We start from the raw sequence: 16,413 nt of genomic DNA on the forward strand, positions 1-16,413 counted from the left end.
TCATAGTCTATAGTCTATACTCAACAATATTCTCTTAATTTAGATTACCGAGATAACGTGACAAAATACACCCTGGTCCAGTATCTTTTCAAAGGTAAAGAGCATGCTGTTGAAGCGATTTTACCGCACGGAAACTCGAAGCAAAAGATATCATATCATCGTCTGTTTCCAAGTACAAGAGAAGCACTCAAATGTTCAGGTCCAAAAGAGACACCAAAAGAAGTGATTGATAGAGTATACTCCTCTGTTGGAGATGTGACTAAAGCTAGGAGTGTCGGGGAACTACCAAGAGGTCCAGGCGACATATATAATGCAAGATTTTCGTCAAAGCAAAAGGCGTCCATTGTCAGCAAAGACGATGGGATTAACGGAATATGGGCCCTTCTCGAAAAAGCGAAACGGGAGGAAGAAATAAGTAGTGATTCTGTGTTTATCCGGGAATGTAGAGTGCATCCTGATTTTCTAGTTGTTCTCGCCAGCAATCGGCAGCTTGAAGACCTAAAAAGATTTTGCACCAATCCGAATGATTTCTGTATCTTTGGCGCTGATCCCACCTTCAACATCTTCGAAGAAAACATTAGTTTGACTGTTACTACATACAGGAACTTGAAACTAAATCAAAGATCAACCAATAAACCACCTGTATTCATCGGTCCACTTCTAATGCACCAGCATAAAGACTGGAAGACTTATTCGCGGTTCGCGAATCTTCTTACAACTGAATGTCCGGAGCTTGAAGGAGTACTAGCATGCGGAACAGATGGGGAACGAGCTCTTATTGACGGTTTGAAACGCAATTTTCGTTTTGCGTTGTTTCTGAGATGCTTTAGTCATTTCAGAGAAAATTTAAGAAGAGAGCTTACAAAAAGAGGCCTTCCATCAGATGTTGTAAGAAGCTTCATTTCTGAGATATTCGGCAAACAAGAATCAACTACGATGTACCAGGGATTGGTTGATTGCAACACGGAAGAAGAATTCGATATGAAATTGTCAAGTTTGAAGAAAGTATGGGACGAAAGAGAATTGAAACATGGTCGTGCGAGTGATAACGGATCCACTTTTTATGAGTGGTTTGTGAAAGAAAAGGTATATGAAAACTTAAACCGTCATTTAAAGACATTTAAAAACTTTAAACAGGCTCTTCCTACGGTCATGTTTGTATAACATTCCATCGCAAAAGATTATTGTATTTAAAAAGATAGGGAGTAGTCTCGCATACACGCGTAAAATCGCACAAGTCTGCAGGCAAGTTGTTACAATGAAGTCAACAAATCGTACCTTGCTTGATGTCATTACCAGACATTTTACATGCATGCATGGTTGTTCTAACAAGTTTGATCGATTCCTAATGTAACAAAGTTGTTGCAATGAAAACACAATATTGTAACAACAGTATTATAATATCATGCGTGCACCGGACTTTTTAGAACAACCTTTCACTAAGTCTGATAATTTACAACTTGTTACAACTTGTTTACAAGTCGGTTATTGAAAACTGTTAACAACTTAAGACAGGCAGCACGAACATACTTTGTCGACGGATTGTTTGCAGACTTAATTGTCTCATGTTGTGAGATTTTTTCGTGTGTATATCAACCATGGATATTATACTAACCGCGGTATTTACTTCTGCCAAAATCAGCTTTACAATTTTGTTTGTTCATGACCATGATACACAGACTGAATCCTAATTATTTTGTAGATAAACATAATTTTGAAATGGTAATGCCATAAGAATGAATACAGTTTTAAAGGTAAATTGTTTTAAAATCTATATCGGTGTAATGTTATTTAGGCAACTGATATCAAAACATCAATGCTAAAGCCAGTAAGGATAGAAGCTGGGCTTGGTGATCCTCCGAAGGAGTACCTAAACAATGATCCTGAGTCGGCAAATTTCATCATCAAGCATTCACTTCAATTCGACCCAAAGAAGCCACAGGAATTCATCCAGGAAGTAAAAAAGATCGTGGACACTCAATATCGTAACGAAGATCGTGCGGTATTTGGAAAGGGCATGTATAAAGTAAGCAATGAATGCTCATTATATATATATATTAATAATTATATATATAGCCTACACCCGTTTGCAAAAACGTTGGCCGCAGATAGATATATAGATAGATACTCGAAATGTAATTAGAATTGCATATGTTGTGTAATATGATTGAAATCCCATGCAAATGTAATCATATGCAATTCTAATTAGACTTCGAGTATCTATCTATATATCTATCTATCTGCGGCCAACGTTTTTTCAAACGGGTGTATACTATTCGGCGTGCTTGGCCGTAAGCTGTAATTGCACGAGTACGGATCAAGTAATTAAGGTTGATAGGATAACTACCTTAACAACAAAAGGAGATCTTCCACTTTCTGTGGAAACGTCGAAGTTCTCCTGGTACATTCAGGAAGTTATCCTATCGACCCACAACCCGTTCTATATCTGAATACACTGGCAGCACCCCATTTTCGATATATTTCAAAGCAGCTCATAGTGCTCAAATCTAACATTATAGACCCTTGAATACCACAAATTTTAAAATAAAAATGCATAAATTTCATAATTCATCGCTTAATTTTCATAGGTTCGCAAAGAATTCCAACATTTGGTAGTGGATGACAAAAGATGGAGCAAAATGACTCATGCACAGAGAGTTGCCAAACTGGAAAGTTACCAAAAGACAGGTATGGACGGGAAGAAGACACACCTTGACATAATCGATGGTGACACCGCAACGTCGACGAACAATGAAACATTATCCTCTTTAGCAAACCACCTACCCGTATCAGCTGCAGGATGTGGTATAACTACAATTCCTATTGCAATTTTGGATGCGATGTTTGAAAAGGCGAACCATCTGCTAGATTCGCCGGCAAATGTCATTCCTAAGCCAGGTGCAACAGATGGATCGTTCATCGTTGCCGGACATTCCAATAACATTCATGTTGTCACACCTGGGAAAGGTGGTTCCTTAAAATGCGATCGTTCGTGTATAAATAGCTCGACCAAAATCTGTGAACACATCCTTGCCGTTGCAAAACTACGTGGGACTTTCAACGAGTTTTTGACCTGGTATAAAAGATCCAAGCGAGGACCAAGAATGCTAGAAATGACGTTAGGGAGTGCACCAAAGAGCGCAGGGAGAAAACCCAGCAAGCGCAAGAGGACCAACAATGAGAAACCTCCTGTTAACGAGCAGAGAGATTTACTTGCCGAAACTGAGCTCGATCTACCCAGTCCTGGTGCTGCGCGTTTTCCACTCAGTGCAATTCCTTCAACGTCAACAAACACGACAAACACGCCTGATACTTTACATCAGACCGCGCGGTGTGGCGATAATTCATCCCTTCCAACTCAGCAGGATGTCTCTTCAAGTCAACTCCCTTGTATTAACCAGGTTGTATTAACGCAACCGGGACCGTCGTTTCGATTGAAATGGGTACCAGGAACACGAGTACGGAAGTGTTATGGTTGTCAGAAAGAAATAAAGAATCCGCCTCAGCTACTTCCTGATGATCTTGTTGTTGTTTACCGCGACATCCGGCAATACAGGGATCCGAATGACGGACTTCTCAAATTTACAAAAGATCCCGAAAACGTCCATTTTCACCTAAAAGCGTCGTGCATCCGGGCGAGATACCCTAATTTCAATGGGAGAGATCTCGTGGTTTCACCAGAATTTCCACCACTCTTTAAGTTGGAACATGTCCAAAGGCTTGTTGGGGAGTTCGGCTGGGTCCTCTAACTGGATGAGAAAGAACAGTAGGTAGAACCGCACGTTCTTCCAAAAAAAATACATTTGAGTTTTGTTTTTTAGAATTGCCACTATTTTTATTGGTACGTGCAAAATGAAATTACGAGGTTTGAAACAAGCATGCATATATGAACAGGAATTAAGAGTCAACTGTACAAATCGTCAAATGATAATTTTGTGCTATGTCCAAAAATTTGTGCTTGCTCCCAGTATAATGAAAATCAAGAATCAATTTTCACCGAAAAACTACACTTTTAAAAATACTTCCGAAAAATAGCCATATAGAAAAACATAAATTATCACCTGACGAAATGCAACTTTGGGCGAAGCACTATTAAATTTTGGCGCCTGTGCGAAAGTTAAATGTTCCAGTACCGCATGGTCTGAAGCCCTTTTATCGGGAATTCACGTTGGGATCGGAGGCAATTTTGAGTACTGATCAGCACTCAGCCTCAAACTGATGTTACCCTAGGGCGTTATTTGAAAACGGTCTATTATTTTTTTCTCCTAACTAAGGTATTTGTTGTACATTCTATACTTTGTTGAATAAAATATGTCGATGTAGTCATTAGGTGATTAGGGAGCAGAGCAGAGACTATGAGTACGACTACGGCGCAGAATTCAGAAGTCTATATAGACTAGAGATTGTTCTCGTGTCCTCAAATTTCCCCACAATGACAATGTACACGTCATCCACACGCCACGACATGCAGTCGCTGGAAAGATGGATGCCTGTTGAATTCGTATCATTTCTGGCGTTTTAGTGGTAATTTGTTTGCTATTACTTGCCATAAATTAATAAATCTAAAGCTAAGTTAACATAGTGAGCATATTTTGCTTTGGATCGTATGGACGGGGTGTCAAAACGGTTTTGATGAAAACAATTTTGAAAACCTTCGAAAACGACGCTTGTCTGCAAATAGCCTGAGTTTCGTCAGATGGCGCAAGCAAACAGCCTGAGTTTGGCGCGGAAATGAGAAAACCTTTTACTCTTAGTCGTACTCGTTGTCACTGCTAAAGCTCCCTATTACTTTATTAAATACCGTATATGTAACGAATAGTTGAGTCTTAGCATATTCTCTACAAAACAGATATGGTAAGGTTTTTAAGAAACTTTTTGGGTGTTTTAAACAAGGGTGTTTTACATTATAGTTTAGAACCAGGGTAAGAAACTTACTAAAAATACCACTGTGAGTTAATAAAAAGGTACCCTGATAAAACAAACAGCGTTGATTGACGATCTTATATGGCATTTGCCTCATTGCATGTCACTCTTGGCCTGGTATAATACTTAATTGGCGCAATAATTAAATTTCCCCAATTCCCCCAATGCATTACAATGCATTCCCGCATTCCCCCTATAGATACATCCCGCATTCCCACATTCCCCCCATTTCCCCTATAGTTACATCTCATATTTCCCCTATAGTTACATCCCGCATTCCCCGATTCCCGAAAATGCGGAAATGGGGGAACAGGAGAACCGGGGAGCATGAAAACCGAGGAGCATGCAGGGGAATGGAGGAACTGGGGAACAGGGGAACGGAAGAACAGGGGAAAGAAGGAACTGGGGAGCGCGAGCACTAGGGGATGGGGAGCGGGGAAAAGGGGAATTCCCCGCGGTGGCTCTGTTCCCCCATTGCCCATTTCTCCTGCTCCCCATATGTGTATTATATAATTAAGGTAAACTAACATTAATGGAGAATTCATTTCTGGAGTAGCATGCCATTGGCCCATCGCCAGTGTAATACATACATTCCTTATTGCTATAAATACATATATAATCAAGTAGGGCATTTTTTTTAGATATTTATTGTAGTACAGGAAGTATTTATGTATTCCAATAAATGACATAAAAAGGTTATATACATACATAGTATTCAGTATTGCAATGCTTGCATGCCAATTTGAGGTTCACACAGCATATATCTAGATTTCTTATCAAATATTTAATAAATATAAAGTGCATGCAAACATTGCTTATTACTTAATTACCAAGTTATTCATAAAATGCACATTGTTGCTTCACTGTAACCAAAAATGTTTCTTCCAACAAAACATATTCATCATTAATTTTATATGTTTCCCAAAAAGTTTGTTGTCTAAAATCAGTGCAGTAAACCAATCTGGATATACTAGTAATTTTTAAAAAGCCAGGGTTAAATAGTATATAGGGAAAGTACTTTCTGATATAATGTTTTCATAAAACTAGCTATGGGCCTGAGACTTCCTACCAAGTGAATTGAGGAATGAGACTCATTAATAATGCCAAGATTTTATAAAATTTTAAGCTTTGTATGCTGATTGGGAAAGAGCCAATATGTTGACTATATAAACTAAATGAACACACTAGCACACAACAATACCATTATTCTATTTATTGTTTTAATTTTTACTGAAAGGCATGTATTATATTATGATTTTTCACTTTGGTAAAATCTAATACAAGAGTGCCTTAGTTTTAAAAGAACAATTAACACTTGCCAGGTTAATTGGCATTAAAAACAATAAATATATTTGTAATAAGCATATCCTAGATGCAGAAAGCCATAATACTGTATACACGCCTATGATGTGGATAATATATACTAGCAGTTGTTCCTTTTAGGCTCAAGACTGTTACTATTAGTTTAGCTGCTCAATGAGTCCATAGTTCTCTGGTTCCCCATTCCCCCCATCCCCCTGTTCCGCCATTCTTTAGTTTCCCCATTCCCCGGTCCCCCCCCCTGACTCGTTTACCGGTTTCACCGTTCACCAGTTCCCCCCTCCCGCTATTCCCGCATTCTCCCCTCCCCACATTCCCACATTCCTCTGTTCCCCCATTCCCACATTCCGCATTCCCCCTCCCCCATTCCTCTGTTCCCCATCCCCCCATTCCCCCATTCCTCTGTTCCCCATCCCCCATTCCCCCCATTCCCCCATTCCTCTGTTCCCCATTCCCCCATTCCCCCCATTCCTCTGTTCCCCCATTCCCCCTCCCCCCATTCCTCTGTTCCCTCATTCCTCTGTTCCCCCATTCCCCCATTCCCCTATTCCCGCATTCCCCCATTCCCCTATTCCCGCATTCCCGCATTCCCGCATTCCCCATTCCCGCATTCCCGCATTCCCGCATTCCCGCATTCCCCCATTCCCGCATTCCCGCATTCCCGCATTCCCCCATTCCCGCATTCCCGCATTCCCCCATTCCCGCATTCCCACATTCCCGTATTCCCCCATTCCCGCATTCCCGCATTCCCCCATTCCCGCATTCCCGCATTCCCCCATTCCCGCATTCCCGCATTCCCGCATTCCCCCATTCCCGCATTCCCGCATTCCCCCATTCCCGCATTCCCCCATTCCCGTATTCCCGCATTCCCCATTCCCTATTTTAAAGATAGCCGGCGTAGCACATGTATCATTTTGAAACGTAACTAATGAAATATGTCTTGCTGGTACCTTGCCCACTTGAAAACAGTGACAATTTGACGCGAGGTATAGTATGCTGTTACATTTGCTTGAAGAATGGTCAATCAAGGTTAATTTAAGTAGGTGATCCAGTATAATGTTGAATACTACATGTCACTACAGGTTTTACATAGAGATCTATGAAGTTTGAGCTATGTCTGTGTTACTATATGAAAGTGATCCAAAACACTACAAGACAACTGCAATCAGCCAAATGCTTGCAGAACTGCTGAAGCAATGGTGATTGCTCAGAATGTTGCAGTGTTTTGAAAGCGTATTTGTCAATTCAACCTTTGACTTGGATCTCTTCCATCCTCTTGTAATTTAGGACAGAGTTAGGACAAACCACATCAGCTATGTGGTCAATTTTTGAGAGGGTACCAAGTCCAAAGATTGCAACATTGAGATCAGCTCGAAAAATGCTTAAAGCTATTCTCAAAATAAAATGTTTCCTATTTTTACCGCAGCACAATCTTAGCAGCACATTCCATTAGCAGCAAATACCATATTCTTAGCAGCATATGCCATTCTGAATCAACAGCAATGAAAACCATGCTGTATAGCTTGAAAACAAAGCATTCAACCAGCATCATTTCTTTGTAAATATCATTGATTCCCATTAAGACTATTTTGTCCTATTTTGTTTCTCAGATGTATTTTGGAAAGTGAGATATTTCTACATTGAAGCATGTCAGCCAGAAGAGCCAGTAAAAGAAGGTTCTATCAACGTCATTCCCGGAGGAGCCAAAGTACAGAAAGTGTGCGAAGTCTGGTTGTCCAGCTGAACGGCCAGAATGCTTTTCAAATGCTGTTGAAAGGTTTGTAACAGAGTAACAATCTATGGATTCCCACATTCATTCCCCAGCCCTCCATTCTATCAATTACATCTTCTAACATTGTTTTCTCTTCCTATTTTGATATGCCAACCAATTACCTATTTTGAACTTTCCTGTCTGTGACCTTTTCTAATAGTGAACCTTGTCTGCCTGCCTCCCTGTATTGATTCTCACCCACCTCATACTCCACATCATCATCCCTTTGAACCCTTAGCCCCCCCCTCTTACTTAGCCCCCCCTCTTACTTAGCCCCCCTCTTACTTAGCCCCCCTCTTACTGCTTTTTTTAAATTTACCAGTTGTGTCCCATTTTGTTTTCTGCCCTAAAACTTAAATTTGAGCAAAAAGCAGTAACCCTTTTCTCAAAGTGCTGCTTTCCTTTCCTGGAAACACTGTTTCCAAGATTGCCTAATGAACCTGCTTTACTGCAAATTCTTTAGCTGTTGCGGACATGGTTACACTTCAAGATGGTATCACCTATCAGATGGGGAGCACTTCTGCAATGAATGTTTTGACCATTATTACAGAAGGTAAAGGATTTTATGACCGTAAAACGACCGTGCAAACTCGTTTTTTATTGCATTCTTCTAATTCATAAGTGACGCGGAAATTAAGGCTGTTATTTCAATTGTTTTCAGTCACAAAGATGGGTTTCAAGCCTATGAACAGTGGAAAAAAGATTGGAACAGCAACAGTCAACATGAGGGGAACTTAAAGATGTTTATGGCGGAACGAATTCTACCGTATTGGGTGAAATGCTCTGATTGTAGTAAATGGCGCCAATATCCCATAACGGAGGGAGATTTGACCACAGATATTGTCGAATCTTGGACTTGTAGAAGCTATAGAAAACTTAAAAAGGTTATTACCAATACTAGACTACCTTGTTTAAGACAACTTTCTCAGCTAGTTCAGACACAAATCACAACAGCTTATTGTAGAATACTACTTACACTGGACCACGACGCTTGAGATATCTTTCTCAGGTAGTTCAGACACAAACCACAACAGCTTATTGTAGAATACTGCCTACACTCTTGAACTACACCAAATGAAAAATGTAATATATGTCTTTCACATTGCGCTGTAGAAAAACGAAGACGACAAAGTAGAAAATAATTTGTGCAGCAGCGAAGACGAGGTACTTCGAAGGAAAAAACATTTTATTTCAGCGGAAAAAGTTAAAGAAGAGCTATGCGCAATATTCGCAACTAGTCTATGAAAATCTTTTATTCTAGCCCAGTCACTTGCCTCACTACGACTTTTAAAAGTCTGTGTTTGTCTATGTAGTCATATCACAATTATACGATTGTTTCATGTAATTATAACAACTGCATAAATAGACAAAACACTTCTCGACGTTTCGACCTTAGGGCCTTCGTAAGGAGAGTTAGTCATACTACCTCTCCTGACGAAGGCCCTCAGGTCGAAACGTCGAGAAGTGTTTTGTCTATTTAGGCAGTTGTAACACCACATTTGATGCTAAGTTGTTTGAAGACGCTGCCACGCTGCTCCTTGGTTATATTGGATGTTTAACTGATTTATCGTTTTCCCAGAGAGTGAAGTACTGCCACTCGGGCTACTGGTATGAAGGACTGGGCTATAATCCTCTGTTAAAGTTCAGCCCGACTGCTTCATTGGTCTCGTCGTATTATCTCGATGGCGTGGGACTGAGCCCGACTGACAATAACTGGGAAGATACGAGCGTTAAGGAAAAACTGGAACACGGTACATAACCATATAGTTCAGAGCAACTGACCTATAAATATATCTATATTACATAAAAACTTGTAAAGTTTGTCTTGACACAAAATATTGCTTCAAACATCGTTTAGCCGATGTAAAACCTTTCTGTCTTCCCGAGTCGGACGATGGTATTGCATTGTGTTTCCGACCAGATGTCATGGAACCAGACGAGTTGAAGGAATTCCCAGAATTTGCGAAGTAAGTTGGAATCACCCATTTTGAGATTGCGTATCTTTAGTATCTCGAAGCCTTACGATGTATCTCGAAGACTTACGATGTATCTCTAAGACTTACGATGTATAATTTGCTTTTAGAATCCAGAACAGATACTTGGCTTTACGAAATCTAATCTTGACACTTTGGAGTCTAAATTACAAGGTATTTAAATGCAAGAAGCAAGAGTTTTGAGTGAAGTTATTTAACGAAATTAACTTTGAAGTAGGTAACACAAGTGTTCAATTGTCTGACATTAGTATAGCTGAAGGAATGGAATAATGAGAGAAATAGAAGGGGCTTTTGATGTGGATGTCCTGCGCTGGCTTCTGACCAGTTAATTGCACATTTTTGCATCAAAAATCGAGGACATTTTGCACGCTGGGCCTTCTAGTCCTCTCATTATTCTATAACTAAAGCGTGTAAATAAGGACTTTTTTATATTTGCAGCAAATCTTAACGGTGGACCGATGTGTGAACAATTTGATCCTACGAGGTCTAGCGCGTATTGCAATCATACCCCAGCTGGAGAGGATTCTGAGATATCTCACGCTCAAAGGATACATCAACTACGGGATCTTGCAAAGCACACCTTACATATCATTGCCCGTTTCTAACCCTAACACTGTGAGTGGGTTTTTAAAATTAGCTTGAAATAATTAGATTTCCTGTTAGATTCAGGTTTTGTAGAATCGGATTCGTCCCAGACCTCTCTCCACATTTCGACCTTTGGGGTATCCTAAAAAGCCATGGCCATAGCTGAATGAACTCACTTCTGATGGATGTTTTATAGTCTGTTGACTTGCAATGTATATAAAAGCAAATCAACTGAAGCCAATACATTACTGCTTTATCAATAACAAACTACATTCCATACGTCAGAGGTAAATTGGCTCCACTTATATAATTTGTTTTTATCAAACAAAGAGTGCACACGTCATAGTCATCGGCGCTGGTGCCGCGGGACTGGGAACCGCTAAACAGCTTAGTAACTTTGGAACGAAGGTATTTGTTTCCACGTTGAAAACCGTACACTTCACAATTTTTCATATTGGATCACAACGAATCTTATGTGATACAAAAAGCCTCATTTTCAGAGCTTCATCGTCGTTCGCTTCCACTTGGTTTTCCATCGTTTCTGTAGGTTACAGTGCTGGAAGCACGAGACCGCATAGGAGGTCGTGTTTGCGATGAAAAGATTGGAAATATTACCGCTGGTAAAGGAGCGCAGATCATGAATGGTTGTGTAAACAATCCCTTTGCGGTCATAGTAAAGCAGGTAGGTTTTACTAAGCATTACCACGAAAATGACGAAATCAAGTTCAACTACATGAAGTTTAGGGTCTGTTTACACCATCCAATTTTGTCGGATCCAATTCACCTGTGACGTATGGAATGTAGTGTGTTATGGATAAAGCAGTACTGCATTGACTTTAGTTGATTTGCTGCCCATATACATTGCAAGTTAACAGACTATAAAACATTTATCAGAAGTGAATTAGATCGGACAAATTTAGATCGTGCGAACAGAACTTAATAGCTTCGCCCTTAAAGTTGAACTTATATATGATAAAAACATAGGATTGGACAGTATGTATTCTTTGGAAAAGTGGTTAGATTAAATGCCGTACGTAACTCGTAAGGCTCATGCAAAACTTGTTAGAACATGTAAGGGATTTTAGACAAGTGATAGCGTGTTTTGAGTTAGCATGGTTCTGTGAAATGCTATTGCAATTAGTGTATGATTTCGCTGACAGTGTGGTCTTACGATGAAGTGTATTGGCGAGAAATGCGATCTGCTCGAAGAGGATGGTGAAATTATTGATATGGAGTCAGATGAGAGAGGCGAATTTCATTTCAATGCTTTGTTGGACGCTGTCGCTGATTGGAGGAAACAAGACGATGTTGATTGCTCGCTGGGAGGTAGAGAAATATGCCGAGTTATATTATTTCCTAGCTGTGAAATGTGCGATGATCCAGTGTACTACACGAAGAAACCTAAACTAAACTAACTTTATTATACTGCATAGCTCTATCAGTTCTAAACTGTTCTTCCTAGAGCTCCAGTAAGGACCATCTCTTATTGATCCAGTCTTACTATAGGAGGAAACCTAAACTAAACTTACTTGATAATTATTTGCTCTATAAAACGCAATGTATATATATAATACTTTGTACTCTTTCTAAAATATATTGTTGATTTTGTGTAGACAAACTTTTAGGAATTCACAAGATGTTTTTGGATCAAACCCGAACTGTTTTCACCGAGGTACCTTTTATTGCATCTTGATTTGAACTGTCATGCAAATTTGTCCACAAATGAAATAACATTTCACCCGAATGCTAATTCCAGGCATCTGAACGACTTCTAAATTTTCATCTCGGAAACCTGGAATACGCATGCGCCACAACTCTAGATCAAGTGTCTGCCTTGTTCTGGGACCAAAACGAATCGTTTCCTCAGTTTCAAGGGAATCACACCCTACTCACTCACGGCTATGGAACGGTCCTACAGCGGATGAGCGAAGGACTTGATATTCATCTTGGTGCAGAGGTGTTGTTTTTGTTTTTCATCTCCCTTCAATCTTATAATTCAATCTTATATTTTCTTGACGTCTTTTTGAATTTTTGAATGATTCTTTTATGTAGGTTACCTCTGTCGATTACTCCGCAAAGACAATTTCTGTGACGACAAGAGACGGAAGAATATTCATAGCAGATAAGGTGAGACTACGTTACTGACTGGACTTCTTGGAAGAAAGTCTGTTCAGTATAAATAAAGTTAGTTTAGTTTAGGTTTCCTCCTGTAGTAACACTGGATCAATAAGAGATGATCCTTACTGGACCTCTAGGAAGAACAGTTTAGAACTGATAGAGTTATCCAGTATAAATAAAGTTAGTTTAGTTTTCCTTTCGTCTGTAGTAACACTGGATTCTTACTAGACCTAGCTTAAGAACTGATAGAACTGTACAGTATAAACATAGTTCTGTTTTCTAGGTAGTTGTAACCGTTCCACTGTCCTTGTTGAAATCGGAGGCCATTTCTTTCAATCCTCCGTTGCCAAGCAAGAAAACAGATGCCATCAAAGACTCGGAGCTGGTATAATAGAAAAAGTATGGAGAACCTGTTCTTATAGGGGGGGAGAACCTGATCTGACAAGGGGGGTGTTGGATGAAGAGCTTATTCTAGACACACTAATCAATAATTCTAATCAATTTTCGTGTGTAATTCTTCAGGTAATACTCTCGTTCCCCGTGTGTTTCTGGGAAAGCTACTCGGACACTTTCGGACACGTTCCGAACACGAAGGAAACACGAGGATTTTGCGGGATATTTTATGATCTATCACCCAAGGTACTGTATTATTCCATTCAATCACATAAATTTCACTGTTTTGTACCCTATATTAAAGGCGAATGGGTTAAGGATATAAGGAGTCAAGTTTTCCCAATGGGGAGTTCCCTAATGTCCAGCGCAGTTTAATGTTCAAGCTGTTCAAATATACGACTTTTTGTTTGTATGTTCAGAGTGTTTCAGACAGGCAGAAAAAAGACAATCATGTCTTGATGACAGTTTTGGCGGGAAACTCGGCCATGGAGGCTCAAGATATGGAAGATAAGGAAATTGTTGACAGATGTATGAAGTTGCTGAGAACGATGTTTCCCAACGAGGTTATACCAAAATGATACGAAATTATCAAGGGATCGATTCGGAGCATTGCGATTAACTTTGTGACTTCAATTTTTTAGACTGTACCAGACCCTTTGAAAAGCATCATTACTCGCTGGGGAAAGGATCCGTTTACCAAAATGGCGTACTCGTTCGTCGCTAAAGATGGCGTGGGTGAAGATTATTCGACACTCAGTGAAGATGTTGCAAAAAAGATTTACTTTGCAGGGGAGGTGAGTAGCCGAATAATATACACGTGGGTAGACCCACTCTGAACCAATTTCACCCTTGCTCGGCCTTTGTATTGGCAACCTCAGCGCAGATAAAACATTGGGTACTAGTAATAATTTTAGCCGTGCCACGGCCAATCTCGTCCCCTTCGTGGAAATAGACAAAAACACTTCTCCACGTTTCGACTTGAGGGCCTTCGTACTAACTCTCCTGACGAAGGCCCTCAGGTCGAAAAGTGCCCATTTAACGTCTTACTATTTTGTTCTAGTACAGCTGTAAAGTGTATATAGAAAGAGTAAATGTATTTTTCAATTTCGCAGGCTACAAACAGACAATTTCCACAGACAGTAACTGGTGCGTATATCAGCGGTTTACGAGAGGCCTGCAAAATTCACACCGACCTTGAAGCGGATTGACAAATTTGACCTTTTCATATCTAGCAAAGTTTGCATTCTTGCAAATTATGAGTGGATATCGAAAATGAATGATTTACGTTTGACTGACCTCACACGCGCATTAACCATCTCGGGATAATTTATGTGCGCTGATTTGTAAATATTGATTAACTTATATTTTTTAAGACAGTCCAGATTTTAAGATACTATATTTCGTACGTATGAAGAAATAATTATGCATTAATCCAGTGGCAATGGGTGCTTAAAATCATCGGTTCTGCATCGTCACAATCAGTTAGCAATTGTCTCGTAACAATGGTCTGCATGGCAAAAGTGCGATTTTTCCCATCGAAATTAGTGGGCTGTATACGACCTTAACCACTCGGCCAACGGATGGTGTGTTGACACCTTTTTAAAAATTTTTTAAAAATGTGTTATGTGGTTGGTTTTTGGTACATTGAAAAGGTAACCCCTGACCTTTCAAGAAGACCCTGGGAACGAGGTTATCAGTTGTGTTGACACGTTTGAGTGATGGAAAATTAACTACGAGATAAACAAAAAATCGCAACTGCCCGCAAAAATATTTTAAGTTTTTTAACCAAATTCTTCACGCTGTTTGACAACAATCATTTACTTCCTTGGCCATGAAACATTAATAAGAGCAAGAGAAAATTGTTTTAAAAATGGACGAGGTTCCTTTAATATCAGTAAAATGTGGAGGAATTCTAAAAAAGCAATCAGATAATTGTTGTCTTGCTATACCAGATAAAAACGAGCCAAGGTTGGATTTTGTATGTGAAGCTAAAGATGGCGAAATATTGAAACTACATTGCAGGAATATTACGGCGATTGATCTACGAGTAGAAGCGAAATTTGGTTCAATTGATGCGATGAAAGGCACCCTTTTGATTGAATGCTCGGTCGTAAAAACTAAACACCCGGTCAATGAAGCAATGAAGGATTGGCTTTACTTCCAGGTAGTTCTGGTGAAAGTTGTCTTGTCCGGGCGAGTTTTCACGTAAACGAAACCGGAGCCATTCGAGATCTTCTTAGGAAGCTAAAAGGGATTTATACAAGCACAAATTTGGATGAAAATACCAGTATCAGACACCCAAATGGCAGCTCTGAAACTTCCTCCCAAACTAACACCAAGCATTTGAAGGAAGGCTTACCAAAGTGGGTTGAATATATACCACATTTTCTGTACTCCAAACGAACCAGACGATGCATCCAATTGGCGATATACGTCTACCTTGTGTTCTCGGTGATGTGGGCGCTTTGGCAGCTCTATCGCTATGTTGAGTTTGTCAGAGAATTCTTGCGACCCTTGATTGACTTTCTCCAATACCAATACAGACTCCTGGACTATGCAATACGGTTCTTTAACACAATTTTCGAGGAGTATACCATTCAATGGCTTTGTTTCATTAAACCACTTTATACTGTTGCATCGACGATGGCTGCTCCAGTGTTGCAAACAGTTGCACAACTACGGCCATTGTTGCAAATTGTTGCACAAAGTGTTACCAGCAGTTGTGCGGTCATGTGGCCAGTAGTGAAACCAATAGCAAATGTTGCTTACCAACTTGGATACTTTTTATTCGGCATACTTCAAGGACTCAAGAACCTTGTGGGTAGGCTTTGGTTTCCATTCGTCAATGTTTCCATACCATCGATATTTGGTACATATTTCAGAGCAGTCAAACAAATGCTATGGACTTTATGGCAAAGTCTGGGGCAGACCCAACTGGATCCCTTAAGAGCTCAATTACTGATTGTAAGAGCTACAGTAATTCAAAGTTGTAGGGCTCTGGGTTTTGGAGTGGCACGTTTAGCACAAAAGATATACCAAATTATTTGGTTGAGAAGATCGGCAAGGGTCGAAATGCGCTTTAAAAAGCAGGACTAAAACTAAGAAAGAAGTTGGGTTGATTACTTTGGACAAAATTACATTAAAATGATTAAAATCATGAATATTATATAGCATTGATATTATCGAATTATAACATCTCTAAAATATAAACAGCATAGCATTACTTTGAGTATTAAGCTAATATCCTTATATATGAAAAACAAAAGGTGACATGTAGGCTGCATTTGATGGTTGTTAAACATATATAAC

The 16,413-nt window shown here is 39.7% G+C and overlaps 1 protein-coding gene and 1 pseudogene across 1 annotated transcript; both read left to right on the forward strand.

The window, feature by feature from the left end:
* The first annotated feature begins 7,916 nt into the window (after nt 1-7,916).
* On the forward strand, nt 7,917-14,549 carry LOC114527673 (annotated as a pseudogene).
* A 322-nt stretch (nt 14,550-14,871) lies between these two features.
* LOC114527674 lies at nt 14,872-16,200 on the forward strand. The gene is given in 2 exon segments (XM_028549381.1): nt 14,872-15,208; nt 15,211-16,200. Coding segments are annotated over 2 exon segments (1,224 nt in total). The 5' UTR covers nt 14,872-14,974.
* The last annotated feature ends 213 nt before the right edge of the window (nt 16,201-16,413 follow it).

This window comes from Dendronephthya gigantea, unplaced genomic scaffold, assembly GCF_004324835.1.
Source record: "Dendronephthya gigantea isolate DGI-Jeju-01 unplaced genomic scaffold, DenGig_1.0 000045F, whole genome shotgun sequence".
Classification (NCBI taxonomy): domain Eukaryota; kingdom Metazoa; phylum Cnidaria; class Anthozoa; order Malacalcyonacea; family Nephtheidae; genus Dendronephthya; species Dendronephthya gigantea.